The following is a 22876-nucleotide window of genomic DNA, read 5'->3' as shown; positions in this document are numbered from 1 at the left end:
TAAGTACATATATGAGGTAGTAAGCAGAAGCAATGAACATAAAGGACAACAATTATATTTTTCTTGAAACCCAAAATAAATATTACCATTGCTATTAGCTGAGTAAAATATTGTATTAAGCAGCAGTAAGAGAAACACAGTTTCCTAAGGCTATTTGTGATTTTGCTATTTCAGGTAGAATGTATATATTTAGACTTGTATCAGGATCCACTACAACCGATTTCCCCTCTCCTTGTTTGTTGGGACATAGGTACCAGTATTTACACTGTACAGGCATAGTGAGAGCTCTCAGAATCTCAGGCTTTGAGCTTCTATGGCATAGCCAGAGCACAGAAGTACTTCTGAAAATTGGTTAGGTTTGGTTAGGCTTCTCTGGATTTTCACTGCCCTTTGTGATGTACCAAAATGTGCAAGAGGAAAATACGTAGAAACCTGCCTGTGAGAGAGAAAGAAAAATGAACTTTTTTTCCTATGAGTAACTTGCATTAATATTGCTGGAGTTTGTTTTTATAAAAGCACCGACATGATGTAAAAACTGAATCATTTCCTTCAGTTTCTTTTCCTTCAATCTTTGTAACCCAACTAAGCTGTAATTAACCACCAGATTCTTCTAACTCTTACTGCTATTTCATCAGTCTTCTCAGCTGTGGAAATGTTCTCTCATTCTTGTGTGTGTTAGGTATAAATCTGGAAAATCAAAACTTTTACAGAGCCTCACAGCATGCACTCATTTGTTTATTGTGGTGCATCTTCCTTTGCTATGTGGTATTTCTTATCCTTGGAGTAATCTCTTTTGTGTCAACTCTTTTTGAAATCCCAGCCTTGTTCTGTCTTGTACCGGGACAAATTCAGGACGACTAAATACCAACTAAGCTCCTTTCCAAAAACTGACTAACTGAACACCCACGTCCTTAGGTCAACTCAAATCTTATTTTTTTTACTGTGTAAAACCACTTTTCCAGTTACAAATCCTGAATGCTCACTGTAGTTTCCAAAATGTTTACATCTGCCTGGATGCTAGAGAAATTGCAAAAATGGTTGTTACTTACTCATACTGGATTGTTTTGGAAGATTTCAGAACTTCCTGACAGGAGTCAGCCCCCTGAGCACTTACACTAAAGTCAGAATTGTCTCTCCATTTGAAGTTGGCAAGAGCTCCAAGAGCTCTGCTGTAGAGGAACCAGACTTCCTCTGGTTTTAAACAAAAAACAATCTGCTTTGCAGATTCCAGTTTTCTTCACAAACTAGAACACAACCCTTTTCCTCTCTAATGTAATTTTCCTTACCAGGTTACTTTCCTAACGCTGTTTGAAGCAGACAGAAACTGAAGTTGTGTTTTCTTCCAAACATGCTATTCCATAGTAAATTGAATCCCTGGCAAGCTTTATAACACCAGAGGAAGGATTGTAAGCAGTGTTGTTGATATACTTACACTATTGAGCCTTTGGAGTGTTTTGGGCTTGGGCTAATAAAAGCCTTTCCTAGCAATGATAATAATTGCTGCCTTAATAAAGTGAAACTGCATAGGATAAAATTTCTAGCTACAGATACTTAATTTAATTTTGAATTATACTTAAAAATTCTAGTAGTGTGTGTAAATGCTGAGTAAGTTGATTCTGTTCAGTTTGGTGAGTCAAATGCAGAGAAGATTAAGGCATTTCCTTCTCTGAGAATAGTCACTTCCAGAGGCATAAACCCTCTGTTCCCCATACACACTTTTGCTCTTACTTAGTCCCATAAGCTTTTGTGACTATTTAAAAGGGGTTTTTTCTATATTAAAAATATAATTGCTAGTTGTTTCTTAGATTTGAGATAAATTAGGAAGAGAGGAATGTCTCTTCTGTTCTGGAACATGTGCTTTGATTTCAGATTCTGTTCTGTGACCCTGGCTACAGGACAGGAATAGAATGTTGTATATTATCCGTCTGAAACTTTTATTTAAGGTTATAAAAATGGGATTATACTTAGATAACATCTCTTCCATCTCTGGCAGCCCATAAAGTACAGTGTCAGTCAGGAGTAAACTGGAATTTTTGTAAACATGCAGCATATAAAAGCCGTAAGTGAAGCATTACCTCATGAGTGAGGTTTCCAGCGTGAGCACTGTAACATGTCACTGCAAATGTTAAATGAACAAACTCCAGACCACGTCAAAACTGATAGAAGCTGATTCACCAGAGGAAAATCCTTTGGAAATGCTGAAAACCAGCTATCTAGGCTCTCCTAGACAGAAACAACATCTATTTTTGTTTGGTTTGTTTTTTTCTTGTAGTCATGCCTGACGCACACTGCCCTTTCTGGGAACATGCGTTTTCTGCATCAAGAACTGGAAGCTCTGCTGTTTCCAAAACAGCTAGATAAGCATCTAAAGAGGCTAGTTCTGCTCAACACTCAAAAGAAATAATAAACTTTGTAATAGAAATAGAAAAATAGAAGATATTACATATTCAAAATATTCCAGTGTTAAATACCAGTTTTATCTTATTGTGAAATTTTTAATGAAAGCTAAATTTTATTTGTAAGGCATGAGGAAATTTATGAAGAACATAACCATTATACTTTCGTAATCCGTAGTTCTCTTACCTTGAAGTGTCCTTGATGGTGCATTGACGTGAGCATTGCATCTCATCCTTTCACTTAAAGTCTAATTAAGTAGGAGATTGAAGGCAGAAGGTATAATTTGAGTAGCTAAGTTTGGCTTCTAACTGAATACAACTGGTATGGAGGTACTTTTGCATGCTGAGCATGTCAGTCTGTTACATGCAGTATATTTAAGAGATGATAAATATTTATTTAGCACGAGTTTGGGATGATCCTGCATGGATCAAAATCTTATACAGCCACATGCAAATGCCAGTAACTCTAAAAACATTCTAGCACTTCTTGTTTATATTTCAAGAGAAAATCTTTGTAGGAGAATTTTGTGAGGGACATTTAACACAGTTTCAGTCTGTAAAAACTGATTAAAATCTTGACTTATGGGGGAAGACCTTTAAAATATAACTAGGTTAAACATCAGTTAAAGCTTTCTGCAGTAGACCTCTTGGAGCCTTATCTCTGCACTTACACACAGCCATCTTTATTACACTGGTCATGGGACCAATGAGGCCTCGCTGCCTCTATAAACATGCTTTTGTTCTGGAAACTCCTCTCTTACCTCAATACCCCAAATCCACTTCAAGTTCTCTCGGGCAGTGTGTGCCATGGGTAGTCCTGAGTTCGTGTTTCTATTGATATTCATCTAGCAAGAGTGACAAAGGGCTTCTTGTTCTGCCTTGAGTCAGAAGAATGGACCATATGCAATATGAAAGTCTCTTCCTTGTCTTTCTGGGTTTCATTGGTAATTAAATTGCATTAAGCTGCCATTCATAATTTTTATCCAGAACATGTTTAAATACGAAAGGGAGGAAGTAGTGTTGTATAAAAGTTAAGCTCCTTTTTGGCAGCTTTGTCTCTTGTCTGTCCAGTGTAGTTTGGAAGCTTAATCTTCTCCTGCATTGTAATTGCTCTCCCTTGTGTGGGTTGTGTTGCACCTCTGTCTGAATTCATAGCCTGTGATTCTTAGGGGCACTAGGGTGGAAGGTCTAATGATTCCTTCTTTCTGCAAGCCAAAAAACATCCCAAATTCTAATATGTTCTTTTTTCTGTTTTACTGTAGGTCTAATCAACACTGCAAATCAGTGTCTAATCCACAGTCATCACTGTGAGATCTCTTGTAAGTACACCTCTGTGTGTGTCTGTCTGTGGTGTGTGTGTGTGAGGTTTTGCATGAGCATGTTCAAAGGAAAAAGCCACAGTTGTCTTCTTGGGACTCACTTAAGTTTTCCCAATTGATGTCTCTTAAGAATTACAACCGATTTTTGTCAGGGTAGAAATGTGATTATCTTTTAAATTACTACAAATATATACAAATTAGCTGAGTTTTCTGGTTTTAGAAACACTTTTAAAAGTATTACAAATTAAGTTGAAATTCCAAAATGAAAGAAATGCAACCTTCCTCTCCTCCCTTCCTAAATTAGCCAGTTCTTGATTATTAACCAGTAGAGTTTCACAGTGACACCACTTCTGAACAAGCTCCTATGCAGCCCAAAGAAAAGCTGTGGCACTGTCTCATTGTGTTAAATAGTTTGCAGTACTCCAAGAACTCTGCTTTTTGTCCAAGTCAGTGTGCCATATGTGCATTGTTGGAAGGTGAGGAGCAGCTAGAGTTCTCCCTGGGGTTTATTTTAACTTCTAGCATTATGTGTAACCATGGGAGTGTCCTGACATTTCCTTACCATGTCTTAGAGCCATGGCTGGCTTGTCTTTGAAATACAGACTCAACTGCTGGTTTTGGAGCACTGAATTAACTGGGATGAAAGTATCATACAAGATTTGTGTTAAAAACCAATAATCCTTCATTTTAGAGAACTGAAGCTTTGGAAAGTAAACTGATCACTTTTCTGCTGAGGTTGATGGTGAGGCTCACCAGAGCAGAATACACATGTACATTTTGAAAAGAATGTAGCATTCATTTTTTTATAAAAAGAAATATGCAGAATTCCATCCATACAAGTCTGAGCTTAATTTAGTTTACCTTATACTATCATTCAGTAGTAATTTTATTCTGTAGCTGTAATTACAAAATCAATGTGGTGGTCATGTTGTTTTAAATATCTGCAGATCTCTCAGTCTTACATTACCTTAAAGCTGTTGATATTGGCTACAACACAACTGCTTATATTGAAATTCTCATTAAATAACCCACCAACCTGTTAACTGACTTCTGTCTGCTGTAAGTAGCAGTTGTCTTGTTGAACCTGAAATGTTAATTGTAGCCTCCCTCATCACCTGAGGGTGGCAAATATATTAATAAAGGCGTATTTTGAGGTGTGCCTACGTTCTTTTAATTCTTGATGGAGCCCTGAGAAGTTCCCTCTTCTCATCCATTCTGTTTATCAGATGGTGTCCCTGACAGCCCAGGCCCGTGGTGGGTGTCAGTGTCACGGGCTCCCCTGCCTGGCTGAGGTTCTGCCCTTGCCTGGTGCACCTGTGCCTTCTGTCTTCCCCCGTGGCAGCGTGGCTGATGTGTTAGCAGGCTGTGTTTGCACAGCAGCCAGCTGAAGATAACCACCCCACTCTCACATGCCAGGGCAGACTGGGCCCAGGCAGTGGGCTGGCCCTGACTGGCGTTTGCTGTGATGGTTTTGTTTTTCTCCTACTCACCACCAGTCCTAATTTAGGCCCAGTTCTCCTTAATGAAGATTTCTGACACGCAGACAAAATCTGCCAAATTGTACTTTATTTTAAATGGAGTTAAATTGGTCAGATTTTATTCTGTTTTCCATACTTGGAGTTTGAAATGCATAATATTGAAGTACTTTTTGAAATTGGAAAGCAAATCTGCATAATCCCTTTCTGAGAGTCTGACATTGAGTTGAAAAGTAGAAGATTAAAAATGCAGTTGCTGGAGAAAAGTTAATAAAGCAGTTTTGGAATGTTATATAGTTTTTAGATTACAGCATGTAGACTTTTGAGTCTTCTATATACTATTTCTGAGTATATCAAGATACATTTTAATCTGACTAGAAGTTGATAGAATATTCTAAAAAAACAGTAAAGCAATCTGCTGTACCTTTTCTTGTAGTACAAATATTTAGTGGGAAAACAAGTGTTGACCTTTCCCATAATTACACAATTGTGTCATTACTCAAGTAGCTTAAACACAATATTATGTTGTGAAGGACAGACTTCATCTCAACAGCCCTGAACTATTCAAACAGAAATAGTGGGGAAAAGTCTGTGAGAAGTAAATATTTGTGAATGTAAGAAACAAGTATGGAAAAGATTCATCCTCTTTCATCCCCAGAGCAGTTCACTGCTCTGTTGTGCAGTGATGCTTTTGAAGTGAGCTTTTAGAAGGACTAAAACTAATTAACTGACTATAATATTACTAATTTAATTATTTTTTTTCTCTCTTTTTCCTGCTCTCTGCTTGGCACTGGTTTTCGCCCGTAGGTGTCCACTGTTGGCTCTCAAAGGTTACTAAAATTTTGCAGCTGCTCTGAATCAGCACTACCTAAGCTTCACCTACTGTTGCTTCTCCCTCCACCACTCTGCACTGCTGCCTTGCTCTTGCCTGCTTCAGAACTCCATAAGCGAGTTTCTCTTTGCAATACCCACAATGAAATTTAGGCTAGAAATGTGTGCCATTCTCTTGCTGCCTGTGTACTTGTTAATCTGGTTGTACAGTATGCTGGTATTCATTCCCTGGTATTTTCTCACCAATGCCAAGAAGAAAAAGGCAATGGCAAAGCGGTTAAAAGCTAAACCCATCTCGGAGCAGCCGGGGAGCCCCTACCGCTCCGTCACTCACCTGGACTCACTGGCCAACATAAACATCCCTGGGGCAGACACGCTGGACAAGCTCTTTGACCACGCTTTAGCAAAGTTTGGGAAGAAGGACTGTCTTGGAACCAGGGAAATTCTGAGTGAAGAAAATGAAATGCAACCAAATGGAAAAGTATTCAAAAAGGTAAAACTTAACATTTTTTACTTCATTCTGACTTGGGTTTGAGCTGCTTTGTATCTTGCCTCATTGATGCATGTCCCTTTAGAGCTCTTCCTCAGTCATCATCTAAAACCATTAATGTTATGGTAGTTGAGGAATAACAGAATTTACAGGATGCACTGTTTATTCTGCTTCAAGTAAAATGAAAGCAATTTCTTAATGAATGGCAGACTGTGTATTCATGATGTTATGCACCAACTCACATCAGACAATAGAGCTATACCAGAAGCTTCTTGTCATGAAATTCCTTGTTTTTTCCTCTCAAGTTAATTCTAGGAACTTACAGATGGTTATCCTACGAAGAAGTGAACGAGAAAATAACTCGCCTGGGGAATGGACTGACTGCCCTGGGACTAACCCCAAAAAGCACTGTTGTCATATTCTGTGAGACCCGAGCTGAGTGGATGATTGTGGCTCTCACCTGCTTCAAGTACAACTTCCCTCGTGAGTGCTCAGCTTGGTTACTTCTAAAGGATTTTAAAACCATTTCTCAGCACAGATCTGGCTGTTAAGTATTTTGACTCTGCCTGTGTTGTCATTGGAGGTGTAAGAATTTCATAAACTTACTCTGCTGATGGTCTGATTCTTTGAAGTTTTCAGTCTATCCTATGCATCGTGGATGTCCCTAAAATAAACTTGCTCACACTTATGAAACTGTTTTTTATTATTTTATTGTACTATGTTCTAGATGTAAAAATGACAAAATAGTACACTTACCATTCAGGTTGTTTTAAATATTCTGAAGATATCAGTAGTTGCATTTAAGATATCAGTTGTATTTCTGCCCCAAAAATGTGGGATGTTTTTACAGTATTTTCTGTCTGAATCCTAAATTATACATCCAAAAAATTAAATGGTTATCAGAAGAGAAGAATGGTGAACAAAATCATATGATAGTCTGTAGATAGTCTGTTTTGGTGACATTTGTAAGCTGCTCAAATTCATTACAATTATATATGGTTTTTCTTTTTTTTTTTTTTTTAATTCAAGCTGTCAGAAATCTCTAATGGGAGTTAAATGTGGTGAGCTGCAGTGGTTACTGAGCACTCCAGTGCCCATTTTGCACACAACACACTGTGAACCACAGCCTATATTTTGCTTGCACTGGGCTGTCTCTTTCTCCCAGCAGCAGCAGCAGCTGCCTGTGTGAGGAGCAGCTCGTACAGCAGAGTGTGCAGAGAGGCTGTGAGGGGCAGTGGAGGAAGGGATGAACTTCCTGCTGAAGTAGGAGACTGTGGTTAATTTGGCCTGGAGCCCTGTACTTTGAAAGGCAGTAAGAAATAGCTGTATAACATTACTCTTTTTCCTGTTCTGTGTGAATCCTATCTCACAGCACTGTTGAATTCCTTTAATGGTCTTTGGAGGTTACAGTTTGAGATAGCAAATGATACTAAAGAAGGGTTTTTTCAGCAGAGAGATAATGGGGAGAGGTGAACTCCATTGTGCCTGGGAGGCACTTAGAGACATTCCTGTAGCCAGTCTGGGTTACAATAATCTGGCAGTGTGAAAAACAGTCTGATTCCTTAGTCTGATTCTCTGCCTTGCTGCCATCACTAATTCCAGGGAAGCAAGGAAAGCAGCTGACAGTGTGTAAAGAGCTGCCTGTAGCCATGCCCAGCTTTAAGCTGGTGCCCTGTAGAGTCTGAGTGTTACCTCTCCCCTGACTTGTGGTTGCAGAGAGCTCAGGGGCAGAACACCTGCTCGTAGTTGCTTACTCTGGGATTGCTTTGTACATTATTGTTGGGGTTTGATGCATCTGTTCTGATAATTCTCCTTTTTCTATAGCAGAAATTATTTTGGGAGGATGTAGATGACCATTACAGGTTCCTTCCAACTGCCTGACCACTTCAGGTCTAACTAAAAGTTACAGCCTGTTACCTAGAGCGTTGCTCAAAGGCCTCCTAAACAGTGACAGGCTTGGGGCATCAACCATCTCTCTAGGAGCCCTGTTCCAGTATTTGACCATGCTCTTAGTAAAGACATGCTTCTTGCCCAGCTGTCCTCCTTGTTCCAGAGGTCTCCTGTGCCATAAAATTTCTGATGTGGAAAAATCAAAAGCTGTTTCATTTTCAAATTAGAACATTCCCAATTGAGTGCTTTCCAGTAAGCTAAGCGCTTTTGCTTTTAGTTTTACTTTTACCCTTCTTTCATGTCCTCTCCCATCCCTGTGACAGTTGTCACTCTCTATGCCACCCTGGGGGAAGAGGCAGTGACCTATGGTCTCAACGAGTGTGGAGCATCGTACCTGGTCACGAGTGTGGAACTCCTTGAGAGCAAACTTAAGGTAATTTGGTATCATCTTCCCCTGCTGTAAGCAACCCTACAGTTCAGTCAGTACACTACTAAAAAATTCATTTCTTTTCTGTAGACTGCACTGCTGCAAGTCTCCTGTCTGAAACATATCATTTATGTGGACAAGAAGACAGTGAACAAATCAGAATACCCTGAAAATGTGGAGATTCACAGCATGCAGGCAGTGGAAGAGCTGGGAGCCAAACCAGAAAACTGTAAGTGAATCACTTCACAGAGGACTGGCTAATCAAGCAGTGTTAGCACCTGGGTTAAGAGGGATGTGTAGCAGAAAACCCCCCACCCAGCAAAGGGTGGCCTTTGTCACCAACAAAGGCAGTGGCAGGTTGCCAGTTCATCCTCCAGCTCCCTTTAAATAAACAAAAAATTTGTTTTGTATCTTTTGTTCATGTGACATGTATGTCAGGATGAAACCAGAATAATTTAATACTTCATCTTTGTTTTAGGAAATGAAATAGAAACTGATTTAGTATTTCATTTTCTGCTACTCTTACCTTTTATTTATCTTACTGTCACTATTTTTTCTAAGAAAAGAGGAGAAAGCACTTAAAGCTTTTTTGGTTTTTTGCTTGAAAATGTCCATTATCTTAACCAAGTTGTAGCTAAAAAGGACTTAAGGCTAGAGGAATAACAGTTACATTCCTTGTTCCATTGGGCAGCCAGGAGTGACTGTAAACATCTGCTTTAAGGAAGGAAAACCCAGCCCTGATGATCTGTTCTCCTTACATCAGCAGTCTGTAATTAACCACGTCCCTCTCTGGAATAAAGCAGCAGATAAACTGGCAAAGGAGCTTTGGGAAACACACATCCATCACAGCTGCTTATCTCTGATAAGCCTGAGGTGCTGATACAGAGCTGCAGTGACCCTAAGGGGTGGTTTTTCTTGGGCTTAGTCTCTGAAAAGCCTGCTTCCTTGCAGACACTGTGAAAGCCATGAAGGCTGATGATGGCCATCCTAAGAATAAAGAGGACTAAAACAAAAACCAGAAGTCCAGTGTTCTAAGCTTACTGCTTTTCTACTACACCTGCAGCTTATCTGAGGAAGGTTTATTTAAAATTAAAAAAAAAAATGTCAGGAGGGGGAGTTAAAAGGAATCTTGCCTCTACAACCTTGGCTTTGAAAGACTGATGGACAGAAAAGCTGACTTGCAGCTTTTTGGGGTGTTGGGTGTTTGTTCTGTTTTTTATTCAACTTGCTGTTTATCATCCATACTGTATCCCTTTGCTGCCTTTGACAGTTTTATTGGTCCTCAAAAGGCTCCTTCTATGAAACTCTCAGTCAGCTATAAACCACAATGACAAAAGTGTCACCCAGATTGTGTAGATGCTCATATACTCATAATTTCTGTCAAAATTGGCCTTCTCTCTCTTCCTCTTGAAACCAGATGACTGCTCTCTCCAGCACTGGCCATACAACAGCTTGCTGTGCTGGCCTTCTGTGAAGCACCTGTTTCACACTGACTACAGACATTTTCATATTGATTAATTACAGAAAAAAATTTAGAAAGTAGATAAGGATAAATAACAGTTTTTCTCCTGAATTTTGTAGCAAGCATTGTGCCAAGCAGACCTGTTCCTACAGACTTGGCTTTAGTAATGTACACCAGTGGCTCTACTGGCAGACCCAAAGGAGTGATGATGATGCACAAAAACCTAATAGCTGGAATGACAGGACAGTGTGAGAGAATACCTGGACTGGGGTAAGAAATACTTTGTTGTCTTGTGCACAGAGAGCTAAAACAACCTCCAGAAGTGTCACATTTATAGAGTCTGCTGCTGGCATTGTGTTATCAAGCTTCTTTGTGTTATTGTGAGGCGACTACTTTTTAATTTATAAGGAATATGTCTTATGTGTGTTAACTTCCTTTATTTGAATATTGAAAACAGCCCTATTCTAGCTGTTTTCTCACATGCTGCTGGTTTTTTAAAAATTTTTATTACCCTTAGCTCTTAAGTCTGCGATGGATTTTTGCACTTTTGAGTATCAGAGGATAGCACTAGATAACAGATTCCTCCTCTAGTGCAACTTGGGAAATGTTTTTAGACATTTTCAGGCACCTGGAATCAGTTTAGGAAGCATGTCAGAGCCTGGCACTTTGACCTGGAGACAGCACCTGGGTGCACATGCTGCAGAATCTGCTAAAGTACAGTTCAGTGAAGGAGCAGAAAAGTAATAAATTATGCACTGACTACAGTAAAACCAAGTGCAGATTCCTTCACATAAGTGTTTTGAGGAAGTTTTTGTGGAAGTGTGTGTATTTGTCTCTGCATTCACAAAAGGTTCAATAGCTGAAGTAAGCCCTGATGCCAGACTGCTGTTGTGAGAGGATACAAACCCAGTTCTGGGTGGGTGCTGAAAGCTGCTGTTCAGTGACAGCTTCAAGGTTCTTGCTGAGAAATCTCTGAGCAATTACTTTCTGAAACCAGCCTCAGTACTTGAGTAATCAGCTCTCTTTCCAGTAATGTATCCTAGAAGATGATGATGGACAGGGCTTTGTAAATCATTGGTCATTATTGTAAAGTGTAATTATTTCATCCTTAATTTCATAACTGAAATGAAACCTCCCACAAGGAGAGGAAATAGCAGTGAAGGACTAAGTAATCAGAGTTTCCTAGAAAGCAAGGCAAATGCTGTAATTTGTACTGATTTCAGTAAGGGCAGATTTCCCCACTTTGTTTATACACTGTGGCTGAAATCACACCCATCTTGTGTGCAGGAGAATAAGCTCACCTGGGATCCAGGTCAATCAAAAAGTAATAACTAAGCACCCAATAAAATGGTTAAGTGGTATTTTCAGTCCACTTCTGACTCGTGGTTAATTATTTTTTCTTTCCCAGACCCAAGGACACTTACATTGGTTATTTGCCTCTGGCCCATGTGTTAGAACTGACAGCAGAAGTCTCCTGCATCACTTATGGCTGCAGGATTGGTTACTCCTCTCCTCTCACTCTCTCAGATCAGGTGAGGGCTAGCAGAGCAAGGTGGGGAGCAAACTTCACCTTTTGCAGCTGTTCTCTCCTTGCTCAGCTTCCTCCTTCAGTAAAGAAATGCTGATGTATATGGTACACTTCAGAAATGTAAATTTTTTCAGAAAATGATGTAAATTAACATTCCTGGTGAACAACAGTGGTGGGTTGTGCCATATAGATTTTATTAAAACCTTTGCTTTCATGATACTTAGGAAATCTAAAAGCAATCCTAATAAATGTCTGTAGTGTTATCCACTGGATAACAGGGTAAGAACAGCTCTTAATGGATCAGCTGAACTGTTTAAAGTGATCTTAATTTTTGGTCTCACTTTATCAGTTCTTTATCCAGTTATTGCAGATCTTCTGTTTAGTCCTTTGCCTTTTTCCCTTTAGCAATTCAGATAAAGAGGAGTAAATTAAGCCAGAATAGATACCTCTGTATGTTTTGCTTGTAGAGAGATTTGCATCAAGCAAAACAAGCTCCCAGAGGAAGATGGAGGAGAAAGCAAGTGCTAGAGGGAGGAAGTAAGAGAAAGATAAACAAAGTGAACCTGTAAAAGATTGAGTATTTTGGTTGAAATAGATGTTAATCATTACCCTTTCCTTAACAATGGGAGCAAAATGACACAGGAACAGGGGAAGATATTTGAACAAATTATATGCCAATATATCTCCTCCTTTAGTTAGCCTTTTAGTTTTCAAGCCCTGTTTTGTTTTCAGCTTCGTAAATTGAATTTTTTTCTTTATTACAGTCAAGTAAAATTAAGAAGGGAAGCAAAGGAGACTGTACTGTGCTTAAGCCTACACTGATGGCAGCTGTGCCTGTAAGTATGCAGAAGCAGATAAAAAAACCTTCTTTTTTTATGCTAGAAAAAATGTATTTACTAACATGTTTTGATCTCTCAAAGGAAACAGTGATCAGGAGACTGGAACTCCTCTTGCTTCTGCAGGTTCACTGCTCTGGGCTCCTGCACTGCACAAGGCTGTGGTGCTATCCAGAAACTCCACAAATGTTTGTGTCTTTCTGGCCCTCCCCACATGTGCTGCCATCACAGCTGCTGCTTTTAGGATCCTCTCCCATCTGTGGCTCATAAAACTGGTAGCACTGGGTGGTGCCACATGGTGGTGGGGAGTGAGTAGGAGGATGTAGTCTAATTTAGAAATACTGAGTTTTGGTTGGATTTGGTTGTTCTGCAACATCTTAGAATAGCCAAGAGTTTTAAAATCAAGTAAGTCACTTGCATTCTTTTGTTTTATAAAATCATAAGCACATAAAGAGGCTTGGTCGTCTTCTTAATTATTAAGAGAGTGACAATAAGTATGTCTGAGAACTCCAACCTTCTGGAAAATATCCATTTAAATTTATTACATGGAGAGAAAGCACATAAATACTTCAAAACATTGTGCTCCAAAACAAACTTGAAGGAGCCAATCTTTAAATTTCTATTAAATACTTCACCAGCCTGAACAATGTTTTAGGTTCTGTGTATTTGGGTGACCATAAGCTTATTGTTTTAATGGAAATTAATCTCTGGTCTGTGACAGAATTGTGGTGGATTTCTGACAGATAATTAGAATTACTGCAACCATGTTGCTCTGAAAGTTGAAGAGCTCTCTTGGAAAAGGAAATGGTGCAATGAATTCTTAGTTCACTCCCTTGCACTTAACAATTGCTGTGCATAAAGTACAGCATCAGCACTCCCACGCAGGACACACCATGAGGGGAATATACCAACCTTTAGCAAAGAGATTGAGTTAAACTTGAATTTTAAATTTTCTGAATCAGTGTAAGTACAGGTTCAGGTGTAGATATCTCCAAGCTGCAATGGTCTGTAAATTGGCTCAGTGATCACATGTTAAAAGGATTGCACTTAAGCACTGCCTAGATGATGCAAAGATTTTCACTCTTGTTTATCCATTTTAAAGGAAGGATAACTGCAGGGGGGTTTACTTATGACATGGGATTTAATTTACACATGCTGGTCTGTCCCATGTGGTAATTTTCCTTTTTTTTAATACTTTGTAGGAAATAATGGACAGAATTTACAAAAATGTCATGAGTAAAGTTCAAGAGATGAACTACATTCAGAGAACTCTGTTCAAGATAGGCTATGACTACAAATTGGAGCAGATCAAGAGGGGATATGATGCACCCCTGTGTAACATGTAAGTAGCATTCAGGGGCCAAGGGTGTGTTTTGCCTTGGGATCTGTTAGGACAGTCTGAAAGAATGATGCTCTGAGCTATCAGACACTCCTCATCTGCCATGCAAATAACATCTGATGAGTAACTGACGTAGTCCAAGTTCTTACTGGAAACAGCTAAGATATTTCATGGTAATGACTAATCTTCCCAACAGCTGCCTGCTTCATTTTCATTGCATTGCTTTTTTTTAAGTGATAAAACTGGAATGTTTGTTAAGCTGCAGGAACTCTGCCTCCTCAAGTGTTACACAAGAGGTAATGGGTTTGGATAAGCCCTGCTGTCTATTAAAATCTGGGAAAAAGTTAATTTTTAAGGTGTTCCAGATAGGAAGGAAGTTTGTGTCTTCTTACAAGAGTGGGCTAAGTGAGTAATTTTTAATGCTTTTTTGCCTTCTTTCAAGACTGTTGTTTAAAAAAGTAAGGGCCCTGCTGGGAGGGAATGTCCGAATGATGCTTTCTGGAGGAGCACCACTCTCCCCTCAAACACAAAGATTCATGAACATCTGTTTCTGCTGTCCTGTTGGGCAAGGCTATGGACTGACAGAAACGTGTGGAGCTGGAACCATTACAGAAGGTAGTTAAACACCTGTGCAAATACATCACTTCAGACACAGATATATATGGGTGTTTGGGGATTCTTAATTTTTTTCAAACAAGTCAAAATACAGCTACAGTTTTAACAATTTATCATCTTAATTCTAATAACAATTTACAATTTTTAACAATTAAGTACTTACAATACTACAGCTGTAGTTCTGCAATAAAGTAAATTGAGATAAGATACACCCTATTCATATTTCAAATAACAAAAATCTTGGTTTTCTTTCTTGTTTTCTCCCTAAGTTGCTGATTATAGCACTGGCAGAGTTGGAGCTCCTCTTATTTGTTGTGAAATAAAACTGAGAGACTGGCAAGAAGGTGAGAGTAATAATTGTTCTGACTTCAGAATAATGAATTTAGCCTCTGCCTAGCTGGTATCTTTGCCTATCTGCTTAGCTAAATGTAGCATATGGAGAAAAGGTTCTTTATCTTTGATAATAGCCATCAGTTAGTGTGCTTTAACTTCAAACTGAAGTTTCAAAGTAGTTTCTTGGCAGAAGGATATATAAGTTAAAAATAATTGCTTGGGACTGTGTTGTTTTTAGGAGGCTACACTAATAAAGACAAGCCTAATCCTAGAGGAGAAATTGTAATTGGTGGACCCAACGTCTCCATGGGATATTTTAAAAATGAAGAGAAGACAACAGAAGAGTTTTCTGTTGATGAGAATGGCCAGAGATGGTTCTGTACAGGAGATATTGGGGAATTTCATCCAGATGGGTGTCTGCAGATCATAGGTAGGTCTCAGTTTTTGATACCTTAACATATTATAAAGTATTGACTAACTATAATTGTAAACATGTTATTAATACTGTTGGCTTTGCCTGGGCTAATCTACTTAAGGTTTCCTATTTACAGAATTGGTGTAAAACACATTTCCAAAGGTCCTCATAGCTGGAGTAAAATTTTGGAAGCGATGCCATTTCCTGTGACATTATCATCATCTAAATTTAGCACATGGACTTTAAAGAATGAATACAAGAATAACTTTTGGATTAATTACAAAGCTTTAAAATCAGAGTCCTTTCCTACAATCTGTGTGACAAGAAGTGTAGTGCTATAACACTTTTTACAGAAATCTGTATAAATTTGGCAGCTATTAGCTGCTTTAAAACTTGCCAGATTAAGATCTGGCATAGCACAAAATACTTAGGTGGTATGCATGGAAATGAGTCTGTGGAAATGCTCAAGTTTAAATGAAACAAGGTTTTCTTTTTTCCCCTTCCCTGACTCCTAGATCGTAAGAAGGACTTGGTAAAGCTACAAGCAGGAGAATATGTATCTCTGGGCAAAGTAGAGGCAGCCTTGAAGAACTGCCCATTGATTGACAATATCTGTGCTTATGCCAAAAGGTAAGAGAGGTATTAATTTACAAACTCTGCTTAGAGTAAACATGAAGTACAGGCTCTGATCCACTTCTCTAATCCAACTATAGTTCTCCATGGCTTCCTTCTAATAACCCTCTCCATCAGAGTACAAGTTACAAACATGTCTGAGGAAGCAGAGCTTTCCAGATTCCCTAAAAGCTGAAGAAATTACCTGGTTTTCTGTTGGCATTTCTCCTATCCAGATATGCCTCTGTTCCATCCCATCCCTTCCCTAAGAAAGTACATATCATTATGTATGGTTATATTTAACGTGTTCTGGCTGTCAGAACCCAGTGGAAAGTTAATCTGGACACTTTGTACCTGATCCAAAGCTTTCCAGTGAGTTTTGGAAGTAGTCCCAATGTATTCCTCTCTCTCCCTACGTGACGGGGAACTGCAGAGAAGTGGTTAAACCCCAGGTCTGGCTGAGATGTGCATGAGTGAAATGACAGCAAACATTCTGATCAAACCTGATGTTCCAAACCAGCTTAGAATATCTTCTTGATCAGCCTTCAGATGTGAAGACTTAATGCACAAGAAGGGTTCTGTATGGTGGAGTAACCTGGGCATTTGTGGGTCCAGCAGCAGGTAATTTACACCCTGAAAGTCTTGACTGACCCTTTTTTCCTTCCTTCCTTCTCTTGCCACTCTGGGTAGTGACCAGTCCTACGTGATCAGTTTTGTGGTCCCTAACCAGAAGAAGCTGACAGCACTGGCTGAGCAGAAAGGCATCAGTGGAAGCTGGGTGGACATTTGTAACAATCCTACAATGGAAGCAGAAATACTGCGAGAGATTAAAGAAGTGGCAAACAAGAGTAAGTACCACAGCACATCCTGCTGGCCATGGGGGCTCCTCCAGCAAAAACTGCCATTATCTTCACTAACTGCTCCTCCTCCTTCCAGTTTCTCTGTATTTGCCAAAAATTAATGGTTTATTGAGGCAAAGAACACACAGAATTGTTGCATATTATCCCAGGAATTTACATAGTAATGGTTCTATTGATTACTATATTATGTGTATTTTTTACAAATTATCTGAAGGTTTTTTCCAACTAAATTCTGGAGACAAGTTTCTTGTCTAATATGGTTAAAATAAGGCCCAAAAGAGGCCCAGTAATTGGAAGAAAAGTTACAAGGCATCTGATGGCAAGGAAACTGGTTAAGCAAGAGATTTCAAAGCATTTTTCCCCATACAACTTTGTTCCCTACAGCTTTGAATAGCCATGATCCTTGTGGTTGTAGAGGCTTAAAAGCCTGCTACTCCTTGCTGTGGCACTGAAGGATTAAAAGTGTCATCAGTCCTTTATGTGACAAAAAATTAACAAACTCAGTGGGGAAGAAAGTCTCTAAAGCACTTGGCACCTCATACAAGGAAGCAGTAAAAGCTGCACTTAAGCAAGAAGGAAAGGCACTATTAAGTCTTACCTTGAAAAAAAGAAATTAATCCATATGTTTAAGGCTTAGGTTTAAACACTTTAATCCATGGGGGTTTTTAGCATGAACTGGGCAAATTACTATCCATACAGCTTTGTGTACTTATACCCTTTGATTAGACATTCTTTCTGCCTTCTAGATATAATCTATTGAGATACAACTAATTTATGTGAAACTTTTTTCAAAACTATTTCAAAGAGGTAGTTCTACGTCCATAGCAGAGCATGATGCTCCTTCCTCATGAGCAGGCACACATCTGAGTGAGAGGCAGCAGCACATCCTGATAGCAGCTGAAGTTAGAAAGGCAGAGGAGCTGCTGGCTCCCACTTCTGCCGCCCCCCAGAGGCTGTGCTGGAATTCTGCTACAAGTCCATGGCTGTGGATCCCATTCCCAGCCTCCCTGCAGGAGCTGGTGCAAACTCCATGTGGTGCTGGGCACATGCAGCAGCTGCCTGTGCTGCTCCTGCCCTCCTAACCCTTCTCCTCCCTTGCTCCCCCTCTTGGGCTATTGCTGTGCAAGAGAAGCAGCCTTGGTTGCAGTGAGGCTGTGCATGTGCCAAGCCACTGCTCCCAGCTGAAGGGAAAGTAAGTGGCTAATGTAACAAAAATACAAAGAAGTCCCTTCATTTTGAACTCTAAACAGACTTTTAGGAGTGAAAAATATAGGAAAGAAACATTCAACTAGGGAAAGTTTACAAGTACTTCATTATAATTTAAATATGAAGCATGTGCAGCTATAAGTTAACTAGTTATTCCATTCCTGTAATGAAGATACAACTGTAGATTTCAGTGTATGCTTTTGTGGCAGTAGTTTCAGAGCTTCAGGCTACTCAGCATTTGTTTCAAGCTTTAGATTTTGCATTGTCACATCCAATACAGGTTGTAAACACAGTGTGTAAAAGAGTATTTGCACACTAACTAGCACGCAGTGATGGAACAGGATGAAATTTGCCTGTGGCCCTTGTGTGAGGTTATTTCATTAAGTAGGACACCATATTATACAAGCTACAGGGTGCTGACCAGATTTTTAGGGAACATGAATTAGTATTTCATTTGGCTTTGTAATCACAGTCATGCTTTTCTCTTTGTTCTTGTCCCCTCAGTGAAATTAGAAAGATTTGAAATCCCCATCAAGGTCAGGTTAAGCCCTGAGCCGTGGACCCCCGAGACTGGGCTGGTAACAGATGCCTTCAAGCTGAAAAGGAAAGAACTGAAAAACCATTACCTCAACGACATTGAAAGAATGTATGGAGGCAAATGAACAGCTCTGCTGACCTGGCAGCTGTGCAGGTGGCTCCTCCTCATGCCTCAGTTCTGGATGTCTGTGTGTACTGTAGATATCACACATTCAAAAAATACACCAAATGGACAGCTGTTTCTATAATCTCTATCAAGTAAAACAGAGAATATCTTAGACTCCAAATTCTTAATTGTTAGCAGATTAGACACTGATGGTCTTCATAGAGTTTTGTGTGATCATCTCCAGTTTTGAGACAGACATCATTGTGTGAAGCAGTGTGACCAGGTAGTTTCATTGGTTCTCTAGCATATTCAGACTGCTTACAACTTCTCTTTAACTCATGCTGAAGTCTGGCCTATATTTTAAAGAGGAAAAAATAATGCAATTGTGATGATTCTTCTGTCATCATAAGACACTTGTAATAAGATATTTCCCTCTAGCAGGGAGGGAAAAAGAGTATCCAATGTCTACCCTTCTCCATTTAAAAACAAAAGCTGTACAACAGCAGTAGTCAAGAACTTGCTAGAGATCACTAATAATGCACTGCTTGAAAATGGATGGATTCTTCTGCACATCAATATCTTGAATATTTACAGTGCCTACAAAAGAATAGACAGTACACTTACTGAAATAAAGGTGAACTGAAAAGCTTTCTAAAAACAAGTTATAAAAAATTTCAGTCAAGAGCATTGAATTAACTATTTCAACTTCCAACTCACCAAACAGGTTTTTAATTGCCACTGCATTTTAATTCAAGCAGAGCTTTCCACTGGACACAGGGTATAAAAGAAAACAAAGACTTGCCCTGCTCTGGGGGTGCTGATGAGAAATCAGTGCCTGAATGCAGAACTTGCATCTGGACTGGCAAACAGCTGTGAAACTGATGGGCAGTGGTCTCTGAACAGGCTTGAGACTCAGAGGAGTGTTCTGGTGGGTTTTTTTGAGAGGTGGTTGATGTTTTTAAGGCAATGATTCTCTAGACCTTCACGTACATGTGAGTACTGGTACAGGTTACCTGGGTGTAGCTTAGAGGATCAGGTTTTAAATGTCTGCATTCCTTTCTGGAAGGTATTTCCGTTCACCTTTTAACTGTGGTAAGCTTGATAAGGCAACCAGAAACCAACAGAGTTTCCCTGTCTAGTCTTGTTTTACTTACAGAAAAGTAGTCTGTGGCCAGGGAATCTTTTTCCTGGAAACTTGTAAAAAGGGACAAATCACTCTACAGAAATTCATGATAAAAATGTTCTCTTATTAACTGGAAGTCATAGATGTGAAGAAGGAGGAAGATATAATTTAATAATAGTTCATCATTTTGTGTGCCGAATCCTGTACTGTGTCTTCTTTTGAATTGTAAATGAGCTCCTGCATCCCTGTCAGCTCTTCACACTTGAACCATAAGTGCTGTAAAAAGTGGAGGCTCTTGATATTGTTCTACTTTGCACTTTCTTAATAGTTTTATATATGTTGCTTACATTTTGTACAGCTGTGGCCCTCATCTGCTCTATATTGCAAATTCATTTGAAAGTATTTATAGATTTCTATTCATAACATTTGTGTTGTGTATATGATGGTTAAAAAAAATATTTGGTATTGTCACTGTACAGAAAGTAAAAGATTTTGTACATTGCTTCTCTTGAGCACACGGGCTTGCAATTTCAAGACAAGTTTTTCTTTTTCTGCATGGATGTGTATTTTTATTTTCCAGTTAAAATAGACTTTGGCAAAAATAAACAACGGCTCTACACTCCTCAAGTAAAGCATCCCATCTCCTGGGGACCAACTTCAAACTTCACCATGCATAATTTTCTCTGGCTAGTGCAGAACACTGCCTGCTGACCTTCCAAGAACCTCGAGGGGAAAGAGAGAAAGAAAATCTGGTGATGGTATCCAGTTGTGCATGGAACTACAAGAGTCACTAAAAGGAACAAGGAAATAGCTTTTCTAAAAAAATCTTTTTAAGATACACACAGTATATCAGCAGCAACTTTTAAAATTACTTGGTTCTGGAGCCTTGGTACCAATTTTTCCAGGTTTTAAAAGTGGTCTCTATTCAGTAGCCTTTAGTCAGCCTATTAGCATCACAAAAGTGAAATACATGTAAGAAAGATACTTCCACTTGAGTCTATCAGCAGGTTCTAAGACTATTTTTTTTAAGCCATGAATGTATTTATATGAAATGTATTTTATCTTCTGTGTCTTGGTTGACTGAGGATTGCTGTTTTCAAAATATATGTACACACATAACACAATGTTAACATTTCAAAAGTGGAATACAACTTAAATGGTTCAACAAGTTTGTGTTTTGGGAAGATCTTTATATTGTTCCTGTTCTGTGCCTCACATTCTGTCTAAAACTGAGTCTATCTTACAAAGCAGCAGCAGTGAGTCCATACTTCAGGTAATAAAAACCAAGCCTCCAGCAGGCCTGGATTTTCTTGTAAGGAATGAACTACACAAGGATGTACTGCAAAAGAAATTTGCTACATCATCAGCTTTTCAAGCACCTTTGGGGAAGGATTACATCAGGCTGCCTTCAAATGTGGGGATTGTTTGCAAGTACCTTGCAGTTGGGCAAGAACTTTATCCTTCATTGTAGTGAATTCTAAATCCTTTTTGTGAGAGAGCTTGTGGAGAAGAAACAGAATAAGCAAGCATGTTTCATTTTTGCCATTAAAAAGAAGGAACTAGGATGCAGATGAAGAGATAGTAAATCACTTAAAAATCATTATGTGATAATTAAAGATGCTGTTTATCTTGTGCTGGACTGAAAGGACATAGACCATGGGACTGAAATGTGAGGGAGAGGTTCATTTACTGCTGAGGGTTCCTGAATGCTGAAAGTTCTTCAGAAAGCAGGTTAAGAATTTTAAATCATCCCTGTAAGACTGAGGAAACAAGTTCAAAGAGAAACAAAATGCAGTTTGGGCATATCTGGTGTAAGATTGTATTTAGGCCCTCTACCTCCAAAGCCATGGTCTGTCTAGAGAAAGCCAGAGTGTAACTACCACAACAGGGGCTGGAAGCTTCAGCTGGGAAGGAAGGTTGGAGTTGTTTAGGTGGCCTGAGGAGGAATGGCATATGCCACTAGGTGATTAACCTGCAACTCCATGCACAGTTACCCTGACACAGGCACAAAGAGCTGGCCCCTGGGAAGGAGAAAGAACAGGGTCTAAGTTTGCACAAAGTGAAATGGATCATTTGGCATTTTAAAAGAAACACAGGATTTAAATTCCTTACTAAATACTGAACTAATTGTCCAAGATCTCTGCCACTGAAAGTCTGCAGAGCCTCAGAGTGAATGAGAGTTCAGCAAAGCTTTTGAGGAACAGCCTTGGCACAGACCCACTGGTGGGGCTGGCAGGGCTGGTCCTGCACATGACACAACAGGAATGCTGCTGTAACAGGCAGATGTCATTAAGTGGCTTGAAAGGGGAAAGAAAAAGGCTAAACAGGGAGAGGAAGGAGTTACTCCCTCAGGAGCAGGTAGGTGGTGTTTAACCAGCCCATGCACTCACAGTGCCCCTGAGAACACTCAGAGCACAACCGGCAGGCACTGCCTGCCAGTTCCCCAGCACAAACTGCAATCCCAGCACACGGGCAGGCTGTAAAAGGAACACAACACCAGTTCACAATGTGGGTCATTCATTTTCACTAGCAAAAAAACCTCCAAAAACCCCATATCTACCACATCTCAGAACAACAGCTTCAAATAACTTTGTATTTGAATATTAAATTAGTTTTGTTCTGCAATTACATGCAAAACAAGAAACAAATTCTCTTTATGTATTTGGTTTTGTTGGGCTTTTTGTTTGTTTGTACCTTGGCTTTGTTTGGTTTTGGTTATTTTTGTCTGTGGTGGGGTTTCTTTTCAGTCATACTGAGCCTATCCCATGGCTAAGCTCTATTTACATGACAGTAAAGCAATTCCTTTTTGAAGGGTAAAATTTACACACACGAAGATTAAAAATAATAAATCTGGTGGGTTTTTTGGATAGATGGCACAAAGGTAATTACAAAATGCAATCGGCAAAACTTGCAGTCGCTGGCTACATGGAGTTGCAAAAAATGCACAGAGTAAAACTCTGTGTGAACTTACCTGGATTAATAAACCACATTTCCAGTTAACTCAGTGCTGCTGCCAAGTAGATTAGTGATTGTTTTATGACAGGAGTACATCAGCCATGGAGCACCAGGACTGACT

The 22876-nt window shown here is 39.4% G+C and overlaps 1 protein-coding gene across 12 annotated transcripts in view; it reads left to right on the top strand.

Moving 5' to 3' along the window:
- Positions 1 to 20968, top strand: part of ACSL4 (acyl-CoA synthetase long chain family member 4) — a 36271-nt gene extending 15303 nt beyond the window's left edge. For 5 of the 12 annotated variants that reach the window (XM_064426861.1, XM_064426864.1, XM_064426865.1 and 2 more), the window contains exons 2-16: positions 3659 to 3715; positions 6275 to 6514; positions 6817 to 6994; positions 8725 to 8834; positions 8919 to 9057; positions 10410 to 10560; positions 11699 to 11822; positions 12583 to 12654; positions 13857 to 13996; positions 14436 to 14608; positions 14878 to 14952; positions 15180 to 15371; positions 15872 to 15986; positions 16659 to 16816; positions 18539 to 20968. In XM_064426861.1, the coding sequence (XP_064282931.1) occupies positions 6287 to 6514; positions 6817 to 6994; positions 8725 to 8834; positions 8919 to 9057; positions 10410 to 10560; positions 11699 to 11822; positions 12583 to 12654; positions 13857 to 13996; positions 14436 to 14608; positions 14878 to 14952; positions 15180 to 15371; positions 15872 to 15986; positions 16659 to 16816; positions 18539 to 18696 (2013 nt within the window). In that variant the 5' untranslated portion in view covers positions 3659 to 3715; positions 6275 to 6286 and the 3' untranslated portion in view covers positions 18697 to 20968. Of the gene's footprint in view, positions 1 to 3658; positions 3716 to 5997; positions 6515 to 6816; positions 6995 to 8724; positions 8835 to 8918; positions 9058 to 10409; positions 10561 to 11698; positions 11823 to 12582; positions 12655 to 13856; positions 13997 to 14435; positions 14609 to 14877; positions 14953 to 15179; positions 15372 to 15871; positions 15987 to 16658; positions 16817 to 18538 lie in introns of all 12 variants that reach the window. The other 7 variants (XM_064426857.1, XM_064426860.1, XM_064426859.1 and 4 more) reach the window with 2 other exon arrangements.
- The last annotated feature ends 1908 nt before the right edge of the window (positions 20969 to 22876 follow it).

The sequence above is a fragment of the Passer domesticus genome, chromosome 7, assembly GCF_036417665.1.
Source record: "Passer domesticus isolate bPasDom1 chromosome 7, bPasDom1.hap1, whole genome shotgun sequence".
Taxonomy (NCBI): Eukaryota; Metazoa; Chordata; class Aves; order Passeriformes; family Passeridae; genus Passer; species Passer domesticus.
The sequence above is the reverse complement of the archived record's forward strand: the minus strand, read 5'-3'. Positions and strand labels throughout refer to the sequence as shown.